Below are 11,886 nucleotides of genomic sequence, written 5' to 3'. Positions count from 1 at the left end.
CTCTACGCGAGGACGCATCTGATTGCGTCTTTGCATTGACTTTGTATGTAATCTACTCGCGCAAAACGTTGAACGCATCTGGTGTGAACCCACAGTAATGCTACAGACACACCAAACGCTGGGCATCGCGTTACTTGCTCTAGATTACTCATGGGATTTAATTTTGTGTCATGCTAATTTTTCGTTCAGGTTGAATATTTTCAACTTGGATGAAGACGCATTTGAGGCGAATTGTGCGTGTTTTCTCGTTAAACGCGTCGCCAATATCACGTCATTAGCATTACCCCACGCGAGGACACATCTGATCGCGTCTTTGCATTGACTTTGTATGTAATCTACTCGCGCAAAACGTTGAACACGCATCTGGTGTGAACTCACAGTAATGCTACTTACACACCAAACGCGGGGCATCGCGTTACTCTAGCTCTAGATTACTCATGAGATTTAATTTTGTGTCATGCTAGTTTTTCAGCTCGAGTTGAATATTTTTAACTTGGGCGAAGACGCGTTTGAGGCGAATAGCACTTGTTTTCTTGTTAAACGCGCCACCAATATTGCGTCATTCGCATCACTCTATGCGAGGACGCATCTGATTGCGTCTTTGCATTGACTTTGTATGTAATCTACTCGTGCAAAACGTTGAACACGCATCTGTTGTGAACCCACAGTAATGCTACGTACACACCAAACGCTGGGCATCGCGTTACTCGCTCTAGATTACTCATGGGATTTAATTTTGTGTCATGCAAATTTTTTGCTCAGTTTGAATATTTTCAACTTGGGTGAAGACGCGTTTGAGGCGAATTGCACGTGTTTTCTCGTTAAACGTGCCGCCAATATCACGTCATTCGCATTACCCCACGCGATGACGCGTCTGATCGCGTCTTTGCATTGAGTTTGTATGTAATCTACTCGCGCAAATCGTTGAACTCGCATCTGGTGTAAACCCACAGTAATGCTACAGACACACCAAACTCAGGGCATCGCATTACTCTCGCTCTAGATTACTCAAATTTTTTTGGTCGAAGACGCGTTTGAGGCGAATAGCACGTGTTTTCTTGTTAAACGCGCCACCAATATTGCGTTATTCGCATCACTCTATGCGAGGACGCATCTGATCGCGTCTTTGCATTGACTTTGTATGTAATCTACTCGCGCAAAACGTTGAACACGCATCTGGTGTGAACCCACAGTAATGCTACGTACACACCAAACGCGGGGCATTGCGTTACTCTAGCTCTAGATTACTCATGAGATTTAATTTTGTGTCATGCTAGTTTTTCGCTTGAGTTTAATATTTTCAACTTGGGCGAAAATGCGTTTCAGGCAAAGATGCGTTTCAGGCGCATAGCGCGTTTTCTCATTAAACACATTGCCAATATCGCGTCATTCGCATCACCCCACACGAGGATGCATCTGATCATGTCTTTGCATTGACTTTGTATATATCTACTCGCGCAAAACGTTAAACTCGCATCTGGTGTGAACTCACAGTAAGAGTGTAAATTTAATTTGATTTTACAAACTTTATCATATGGCATTTTCTTAGATATTGTGCAGCCCTAAAAAAAGTTTGCATGTACTAACCAAAAAATTACATTTATTGGTATCTTTGGGGGTTTTTTGTTTGTAAGAAAATTTAGCTTGAATGCGGCTTGTTTATGAAAACAGCTCCAACAATATGTCAATAGTCTCAAACTAGGGAGCACAGTTTTATGACATTTTATAAAATACATTAATTTATAATAAATGCTGTGTAATCAAACCTCAGAAAAATAAGGCTAAGTAACAGCACATTGTATAATTCATTTTTTATTTTAATTCAGAACATATGGGTGCATGCCGAAAACTTTAAGGACCAGTAGGGTGCTGTGGGTGGTTACTAATGGTAACTACGGTACTACATGTGTATAGCATGGATGTTGTACTAATAACTGCAAATATATTCATATGCACTGCAAAATGCTGATCATCACACAGACAAGGAAGCCATGAAGTTGAGAGAAGGGCCAAATTTTCCTTGTGTTTTTTTACACATGAATGAAACAGTCATGCCCTCCACAAGGAACTAATACTAATATAGAGAGGAATGAGGACCTGAGCAGGATCAAGGGAATTATGGGATATTAGTGAGAATTAATCTGTAGGTGATCTGTTATGACTCTGCTCCTTTGATTTTTTACTGTAACAAGAAAGTCAAGAAAAAATTATAGTAAAAATAAGAATGAATTATGACAGCACATCAACTAAACTCTTTTATTGTTTCTTATTCATTTATTTTATAGTTGTCCATTATTTATGTAATTAATGGCATAGTACATACTGTAACACAAACACTTCATTTGTATATTTTAATACAACATTTCTGCATTATATGCAGTGTGTTAGATGCATTATGTTAATAGTCCCTTTCACACATACAGTCTTTACTGGTAATTTACTGGTAAATTGCAGTTAACAGGTCATGTGTGAACAGAACCTTTCTGGTAAATTAATGTTGCCAATTTATACGAAGCCCCTAAGGGGACATGGAGAAAAAATGTAATAAAGTTCAGTTTTGCATGCGCAAGCGAAACTAAACTTAAAAAAAATCTGCACATGAAGGTTACCAGTAATTTACTGGTAAGCGCTATGTGTGAATAGAGAATAAGGATTACCGGCATTTAGAACAGACAAAGTCAGACCGCGCTGACAGCTTCGGGCCAATCATAATGTTTAAATAATGACAGATGACATGTTTACCCGCGCACTGTTTACGGACGTTTCCACACACACGCTGTTTTAAAGTCGAGCACACCTGAAGTTAACATCCACATTTATTCACCAAAGTTGTTTAAAACAGTTTACCATCTATTTGCCGACGTCCTCTGTGAAGCCTAATGTGCAAACAGTACTGTTGTTTAAGACGCAGGTTCCGTTTGAGCAACTTCGCGACAGTATGCATTCGCCACAGATGTAAAAACAACAAAATATGGAACGTGCATATGATGTCATAACCCACTATTGTTTACAAATACAACACTGAGCTTTCTCTCTGAGTTTACCGGTATTTTGATAATGATGTATGAATGATGTGTGTTACTGGAAAAAAGACGGAACTTCACTGCGTGTGTAAACAGCACATTTTGTATTTACTGGTAAATTCATGGTTATTTACCGAAATTACTGTGTGGCTAATGTTATTATGCATACCACAGGCCCATGAGAAGATTGACCTGGATACAAACTGCAATGTGGTTAACAACCACTGCAAATAATTAGTCAAACTATTCCTGTTGAATTGGTGGCCCACTTTAACTAAAAAGGCAGCATTGGTAGACTTTAATATGCATGGTGTGGGAAACTGATGAATGTGCTAGAGAAAAGAGAAACAATTAAAGCTCTTATGGGACACCAAAGCAACAGGAAATTTGATGATTTTGTTAGTTTTACTACTCGGATGAAACCTACTACTTGGCTAAGAAATTTAATGGAGCACATTGAGCATCGCATTAGCAAATGGTTTAATTCCTGGGAAAAACTGCAACAGCATCTACCAAATGCATAAATACAAATTTTAAAATTAAGGCATCAACAATGTTTAAATTATACGATGGCTTTCATTGGTGGTCTCGTCTTTCAGACTGTATATCAACAACTGTACATCTCTTTATTTTGTCCTAAGCCTATGGTGAATAAGCCTTTGTATGATTTCAGAATTAATGCGCTGTATTTCCCTTGTACTTGTAGTACACTCGGGTTAGTGTTTAATGAGTGACTCATCTCTTGATAATCCACACAGAAACACATTTCCATTTGTCCAAGCAGGTGTGTTCTCACTGTTTGCTCTATTGTCAATAAAGAGATCAAAGAGTGTATGTCTACATGCTATTTGCCTTAGATATCTTAACTCCAGAAATGCATGTATTGAGAGGGTTTATATGAAACGTGAGGCACAGTGGCAAAGTTTCATTTACAATGGCAATAGGCATAGCATGCAATAGGGGTATAAATTAAATTTTTTGGTTTAGATTGAATATGTTCATGCGGACAGTCCGTACAGATCATCTAAATGCATGCCCTTCATGAATGAACATGAACATTTTATATTCATGAACACTGTCTAAAGCAATAAAGAGATTTGACACAGAAATCAATTATATATTTTATAATATGAAGAGCTCAAATGCAAAAGCCCCTAAATGCCACCTCCGTCAAAAATTAGATAATGATATTAACTGAATGCTTTGGGCACGTATTTGCTTGCATGCACTTAGAGGGTTTTGTTAAAAATGTGTTAAATACCAATGACTAAATTACTAAACTGTGACATTTGTAAAAATAAGGCATTTTAGTTACTGACTAATACATTGCCATTTAAGCAAAACTACTACACCTAAACATAAAAGCCTGATAAAAAATGCTCAGATGCACATAGAGGATTTTGCATCGGAACTCCTCAATATGAAAAGCCATAAAGTTGTTTAATGGAAGGGAAACAGAAAAGAGTTTTTTATGAAAGATTATGAAGACAATTTAACCACTTCGGACTTATATTAGAAGTAAAATATATGATATTAGAGTAGCATTAGCCTGACATTCGTCAGATAGAAAACTAAACTAAGAGGGTTTCTTTCATGTAATACAGGACATATTGATGTCACATGATATCAAAGTCACTCTTTGAACTGGACCTTGATATTCAGCCAAACTGTTCTATTGAGTTGACTCTCAAAACTCTTGCCAAAATCTGGGCCTTTTCATTTGTGGATTTGGCTGTGATTGGCTTGGGCACAGTTTCCATTCTCAGATTCGTGAAGATAAAACTTGGACACTGTCGACTGTTTGTAAGTGTATACTTATATTGAAGCATATCTTTAGCTCATGCAATGAGGACTGATGGTCATTTGTCTGTAGGCTACTTTAAAATATTAGCCATGTACCACAGGGGCATGTGATTCTTTTTATTGTTAGATAGTAATATATACTTGCCATCCTAAATTTATAGATTGTTTATTCCTATTTTCTACATTTTGCAGACGCTTTTATACAACAAAATTAGAAAATGATCAATCTTCTACTGATTAGAAACCGCATAAAGTGTTCAAGTTTAAAAAGTAGCAATTCTCTAAAAGCGTGAGACTAGTTGGTTTGGGGTGTTGAGCAAGTTGAGCTAAAATTTGACAGACCTCTTGTGGGCAGATCTGTGGCAGCCTATATTAACGGACTCTTTGTTCATGGGTTGTTCCATGTGAATTTAATTGAGTAAAGTTAAAAGCCTGGGAAGTCAATAAGAAAGATAAGGCATCTGGAATGTTTAAGCATATACACTGAAAAAAATGATTCATTCAATTTACTCAATTTTTTTAAGGTAAGTGGTCGCAAACAATTTATTTAAGCTACATTAAAAAAATAATTAAAAAACAAAACAAAACAAAAAACTTGTAGCTTAAATAAATTAATTGCAAGCACTTACCTTAAAAAATTTAGTAAATTTAATTAATTTTTTCAGTATATAGACCGTTACAGCAGTAACAACATAAACATGCGGCTTTCGTGGTCAACATGTAATTTCCGGTAAACTCTGCGAAGAATAAATAAAAACAAAGTCCTTTTAAAGTAGTTTATTTATATAACAAGCAACAAAAAAAAAACACGTAGATTACATAGGAATACAAAACATTTTCGAACAGGTATTTGTTTAAGAGTTTAGTTTCAGCAACTAGTCAGACCATTAAACAAACAGAAACCGCAAGTAAAGTTCGGACCAGACGCTTATCGCGTCACCGCACGTGCGCCCGATGAAACTGTCTATAGCCTGCTTTACACACTTTTGATCACTATTCAGACATTTTTGATCACAAAAGAAGATACTTGGCTAAATGATGGTAAGCACACAGCCGACTACAACCATTGACCTCGATAGGAAAACAAATATTATGAAAGTATTGTGATAAATGATGAAGAAGACATTTTGATAAAATATGGTAAGCACACAGCTGACGGCACCCACCTAAATCCATCGTATTTGTTTTTCCTACTATGGAAGTCAAATGGTCACAACCAGCTGTGTGCTCACCATCATTTATTAAAATATCTTCTTTTGTGTTCATCAGAATAAAAAAACCTTATACAGGTTTAGAACAACATGAGGATGAGTAAATGATGACAGAATATTAGTTTTGGGTGAACTGAAGCTTGTACCTTTGTCTGACCATAGCACTACATAAGAATATGCTGATCAGAATCTGTTAATCATTTTTTTTGTCAGAAAAAAAGTATTGTTGCACTTGTTAAAGAGCAGTTCACACAAAATTTGAAGTTATTACTTGCAATATTATTTCAAAACTGAACTGTATTTAAAACTATAGACTTATGTGTAATATTTATTTATTGCACTTTGGTGTATTAATTTTATTTCAGTACGGTAACCCAGAGAGTTTTATAATATGGCCCTACATCGTTTTTCAACTCTGAAATAATCATGGAAATGTCAAGGTATGTGCACATGCAAAAATTATATAACATGTTCTTGTTAATTATATTATTATATTGGCAAAATATATTATTTCATTAATACAGTAACTGAATTGTTCTTCACAATAACAGAAAATAATTTTCAGCTGGCATGATTTGAATAGTTTTATAGATGTTATTTTGACAGGTTTGTTTAAAAACAAAAAGGAAACACGTGACACATAATAAAATAATAATAATAATAATACATACAGTACATATTAGGTATTAGAAAAACAAGCTAACATGATTTGTGTGCAGAGACGCATTTTTTTTTTAATGTGTATCTTTGATATCTTTTAGATATTCAGCAAAAACAGTACCTTTATATTAAAAATGTAAAGTTTACATTTTATATAGCTTTCAATATAAGTCCTAATGGACAAACAAAATTATGTAAAAATAACTCAATATCTCTTATTCTTTGAAAAATGTAAAAGACATATATAATACTAGCAGGCTATAACATGCACAAGATGGCTGTTCTGTAAAGGTTCAGCCGAGGGCAAATGTATGAAAACCTGCACACTTTGGATTGTGCTCCATAATGTGCTACTGCCATTTGTGTACTGTGCTGCACATAAAAGTATTCAATTATATTTTAAGAAACACTTCCTTAAAATGTTCAGGCCCTCAAAGCAAGTATTTTCCCATTTCCTACATAACCCATTTTTCAAAACTTATCACATAATACAGATATCTTACAGTAAGTGCTATAATAGAAACATAATTGTAATTTAAGGCAATTATTCTTGGCAAACACACAACAATGTTAAAATATAAGTTAATGGGAAAAAAACAATATATAAGTTGAATTAACTCAAAATTTTAAGGCAGCCAAGTAACTTCCTATTTTAAGTTGAACTAACAATGTTTTTCTACAGTAAGTAAATTTTTAAATGAATCTTATTTTAAAATCTAACAGTGACACTGTAAAACAAAGGTTATGCAATTCACTAGAACCTAATATTTAGACTAGTTCATGTTGACATAGCCGATAAACAAGTTGAAATGATTTAACTTAATTTGTTCAGTAAAGTAAAACAAAACACATGATATTATATTATTTTAAGTGGTACAGTAGTTACACCAGCAATGTATGTATTCCTTTATAATGACTTTAGTTACAGCACCTTTTTGCTGTATTCAGTTTATTCATCAGTTTTTCACCTTCACACAGCCTTGGCACAGTTCTCAATTCAGCCGTGTGCTTCCTCTTTGGTTAATAAACTCTTAATTAAGAGTCCTGCCTATTGATCTTTTTAAGTCTTCTCATTTTCTCCTGTCGGACAGTTTCCGCCTCCAAAGAGGAGATGTCCGACAGCCTCTGAACAAAGGAGGCCGTGGCACCCAGGAGTGGATCAGGGTAGGATTGAGCTGAAAAACAATTACCAGCCCACAAGTTTGCTTATTCAATATACACAACACTCTTCTCACCTTATACAAAGGCTTGGTGTTGTCAGTGGAGGATGTGAGATCTGTGTTTGCTTGTGTGAATATAGGGAGTAGATTTAGTGGCTGGTGCATTTTGGTCAATCAGATCACAAGTGGACAAGACAGACACATTCACATTTACACCTGGTATTTTAATTAGTCTCTGTTGTCCACTTTCGACCGCTTCTGTGCTGATTTTCTGAGAGGGTGGTCTGTGGGCGAGTCCCTCGCTGTCGTTTAAACACGAGAAAGGACAGTTTTAAATATTGGTAGACGTGAACTAATATAGTGCCAGAGTCTGCTGCTTGTATTGTTAGTAAACATGCTGCACAGTGTTTGTACACGTGTATGTAAGAGTTTTCTTTGCTATTTCAGAGCAATTGACGAAATAAGCTCACGCAGCTTTCAAACACCTACAAAAGAGAGCAACCGCTTCAGTTTTATCAATGACAGCCTAAAGATTGCGCGCGATGGATAATTGTGGTCAGTACATTACATTAGATCAATAGGAGAGTAGGCGGTCTTTTTTGGCTGCTCAAACAGATGCGTGTCTACATCACAAAAGCAATCCGGTCAAATGTGTTTTCGACTACCTCTGAATGTGGTCGAAAGTGGATTAGCTCAAAACGTTTTACACCCCGTTCACACCTGTCTTTATTGTTGTCCACTTGTGATCCAACTGACCAAAACGCATCTTAATACCAGGTGTAAACAGCCTCTTAGTGTTAAGTAATGTTTGTGTGTGCTACATTAAATCCACATGTGAAATGTATCAATGGATTAAGGTGAGAGGTCTCACCGGTTAAACACTAGAAGTAACACATACTAAGTGCCAATGAATCAGTTAATTGTTGACATTGAGGGTTTAAATGAGTAAATACATAATGATAAAGTTTTCATTTTTTTGGTGAATATCACTAAGAGTTAAATAATGAAATGCTTACTTTTCTTTTTAGCACCAGTAGTGAAGAGATTACGTGCTCTGTTTTTCATCCTTGACCTAATATTAAATAAAAGAGAGAGAGAGTAACATCATTATGCACCCCAGACCACATATATACAGTGAATATGACAATATGTTTACTTTTTTGGAGAATCAACTACTGTTCCCTTACCTGTTTTTATAGTTTTGAGATAAATAGATCCTTTCACTGACCGATGGGGTGATAGCTGGTAACAGGACGGATGGAAATGATGTGAGATAATCAGCACTAGAATTGATGCAGATAATAATAATTAATAAATAGATAATAAACATCACAGTAACATAACAGTTTTAAAGCATTTTTGATAAACCCACCCATAAATAAGAGGTTTTGGGTTGCCCATGGAAAACTCTTTGCAGTGGGCAAATCTGTTTAAATTGTGAGAGCGATAAACATGGAACTCTGGATAGGGTAGAGGTTTCGTGAAATTTTGTTTGATTACAACATCATCTGTTTGAAATAAAACAAGAAACATTTTGATAAAGTTAAGATGAAGACATCAGAGATATCATCATAAATTTGTCTTATAACCACTTTGTCCTAAATTAATTGCAATAGCACTTCATTCCCAAAGGTAGCTAGATTTAAAGGGTACCTCTCTTTGTTTGTATAAGTGATAATGGCATATAAAATACTGAAGTATAAGAATAGTTTATATCTAATACATGAAATAAGACTACCTGCGATAGCATTTGTGGTGTAGATTCCATTTCTCCATCTTTTATCAAATAAAAAGTGTTGACCAGTATGTTTGGTCAATGCTGAACAGTCTTTGGCTAAAAATGGAAGGAAAGACCTGTGTGGTTGAAAAGACCATAACAAAATAAAATGAAAACTGTCATTTTATGAGCTTTATAGATTAAATCTAAATAGACCATGTTATTAAAACAATAGCACTATTATGTCAAGAATAGAAACATGTCCCTTTGATAGTGTACTTACCCTTCATTGATAGAGCTTACATTATGTGATGTTAAATCCATGGAATCTGCAATGTCATAAACATTAAATGGACATGCAAATATTATAAATATCATATAGGCCTACAGGTCATTATGTGAATTTTACTTTAGCAATGACTTCCCTGCTGAAAAAACCCAGATACTAATGGTTTCCATTATAAATATGATCTGTTTACCCATTCAATCATTTTAAAATGTCTTTATGCTGTGTGTTTTGTGTCTTATTCCAGTAGGAGTTAATGGTGTCATATAATCCCACCAATCCCAACACATTATCAGTAGATATCAACAGAAAGAAAACCAAAACGAATCCAAAATTAAAACCATTAGCATTTCTGTAGGCTAATGGTTTTTATTATTTCTTTCAGCAAGGTTTGTGGATATATGTAACAAATCCTGAAGGAGGACAGACCCTTCTGTGAAGTTTAGTGCCAACTTACGTGTCGGACTGTATGAGCATTTGTGTCCTGCTGAGAAAACTTTGCATTTATCAGTTGTGTTACAATCGGACCTCGGAGAACTCGAGGCGTCTTCTGAAGGTTGACTCGGTCGCGTGTCTTTACTGTTTGGTATTAACGGAGCTTGTGACAGCAGTTCAGCTTTAACGAAAGGTTTCATCTCAACATCAAAATGTTTAGCTAACTATACCATCATGTCAAGTCCATTTAAGAAGTTTAATACTAGATAGTACAGCCATTATCTCATTTCAATGTCAGCTATCGGTAAATTAAAGAGAAATAACGGTAAATAGCAAGCAAAGGAAAATGGAAGTTGTCCGTCCATCGCGTTGATGTTGTCATAGTTACGGTCACAACCAACACGTGACACAAGTTGAATGACCTAAATATAGCGAATTTTTATTTTTTTATTAAACATATGTCAATTTTTGTTTATAATTTGTATATTTTAATTATCATTTTTTGACATAATAATTACTACATATATTCATGCTAAATACGGCTCCTGCTTTTATTTACTCCGCATTACCTACAATGTGATCAACATCATGTTAATGCAAATTACTAAATGTTTATAAATTGTACAAAAATCGGTAAAAGAAGTAATAAAGCCCAACATAACTTTCGATGTGAAAACTTGTGTCCTTTAACAAAAGAAATGTGTAATTCTACAAATCTCCACAAGGTGGGGACTTTTGTACAGCCATTTTTCTAAGAGTTCTTGTCTATGAACAAATTTGCCTCGGGGTCTTAACATCAAACCATTCATATAGCATGTGATTGAACATATGCTAAAAATATGGCTCATGGCAAGCAAAAGGTCTAAAATCTCTAATATGTAAGGGAAAAAGTGACTCTGAAGCCCATTCATTTGAAATTAAGACATAAAAGCTATATGAGTAAACAAAGATATCTCTAATCCTTTGAGAACTGCACATTTCTGTTGACTTACTCAAGTGTGCTGAATTACTACATTACAGATATTGTATTATATTACTCCATTATATTATTAAATGTTTCAGAATGTGAAAATTTAATGGGTAACACATCTATTAACAGAAGTTACTGAAAAATGCCCACTTGAATTCAACATGAAAATTAGACACATGCTCCTCTCTTAGACGAATCCACTTTTTGGCAATATGTTTATAATGAAGGAGCATATAGGCCAAAAATTGTTTCAAATGTCAACAGGTGATTGTATGGGTGTTTACAAGTAATCAGCTACATTGCTACAATAATAAATAAATAAATCATGTCACATATCGAATCCCTTGCCATGATTTGTTTACATGTAAAGTCAGCAGACCCCTTAATTTCTTTGCAGCCAATTAAGAAAGAAAGAAAAAAGAAACATTTTCACCATATTTTCCACCAGATTTCAAATTGTGTTCAATAGCATTCTGTGTTAAAAATGTGTAAAACAATAAAATTTGGAGACTTTTTGTATCTTGTTTGCAGTTTTCCTCTACACGTTCAGATGTAAAACTGTTAAACTTTTGTAACTTTGTAATATGTTTATATCCATCTATACATGACATTACACATAAG

At 34.9% G+C, this 11,886-nt stretch overlaps 1 protein-coding gene across 3 annotated transcripts; it reads right to left on the bottom strand.

Annotated features, from left to right (window-relative positions):
* Window positions 1–6,063: 6,063 nt before the first annotated feature.
* Window positions 6,064–10,728, bottom strand: LOC129426660 (uncharacterized). 3 transcript variants are annotated; one of them, XM_055183110.2, is made up of 7 exons: window positions 10,290–10,727; window positions 9,858–9,903; window positions 9,596–9,711; window positions 9,230–9,365; window positions 9,045–9,140; window positions 8,874–8,929; window positions 6,064–7,872 (listed from the first exon to the last, which is right to left on the bottom strand). In XM_055183110.2, the coding sequence occupies exons 2-7, from the start codon at window positions 9,896–9,898 to the stop codon at window positions 7,733–7,735; spliced, it is 585 nt and encodes a 194-aa protein (XP_055039085.2). In that variant the 5' UTR covers window positions 9,899–9,903; window positions 10,290–10,727; the 3' UTR covers window positions 6,064–7,732. The 3 variants fall into 3 exon arrangements, with proteins under 3 accessions (XP_055039085.2, XP_055039084.2, XP_055039083.2); XM_055183108.2 differs by having other exon boundaries at window positions 6,073–7,872; window positions 10,318–10,724; XM_055183109.2 differs by lacking the exon at window positions 9,858–9,903 and having other exon boundaries at window positions 6,066–7,872; window positions 9,596–9,691; window positions 10,318–10,728.
* Between the last annotated feature and the right edge of the window lie 1,158 nt (window positions 10,729–11,886).

This window comes from Misgurnus anguillicaudatus, chromosome 25, assembly GCF_027580225.2.
Source record: "Misgurnus anguillicaudatus chromosome 25, ASM2758022v2, whole genome shotgun sequence".
In the NCBI taxonomy this organism is placed as follows: domain Eukaryota; kingdom Metazoa; phylum Chordata; class Actinopteri; order Cypriniformes; family Cobitidae; genus Misgurnus; species Misgurnus anguillicaudatus.
This window is presented reverse-complemented; position numbering and strand designations above follow the sequence as displayed.

What these genes read in the sequence shown, in the direction of transcription:
- LOC129426660 (XM_055183108.2), bottom strand. Translation starts at nt 10,495, where the DNA reads ATGAAACCTTTCGTTAAAGCTGAACTGCTGTCACAAGCTCCGTTAATA. An exon ending in GTAAGCTCTATCAATGAAGG is followed by an intron (nt 9,712 to 9,857) that starts GTAAGTACACTA and finishes TCAACCACACAG; the next exon opens with GTCTTTCCTTCCATTTTTAG. An exon ending in CACCACAAATGCTATCGCAG is followed by an intron (nt 9,366 to 9,595) that starts GTAGTCTTATTT and finishes TATTTCAAACAG; the next exon opens with ATGATGTTGTAATCAAACAA.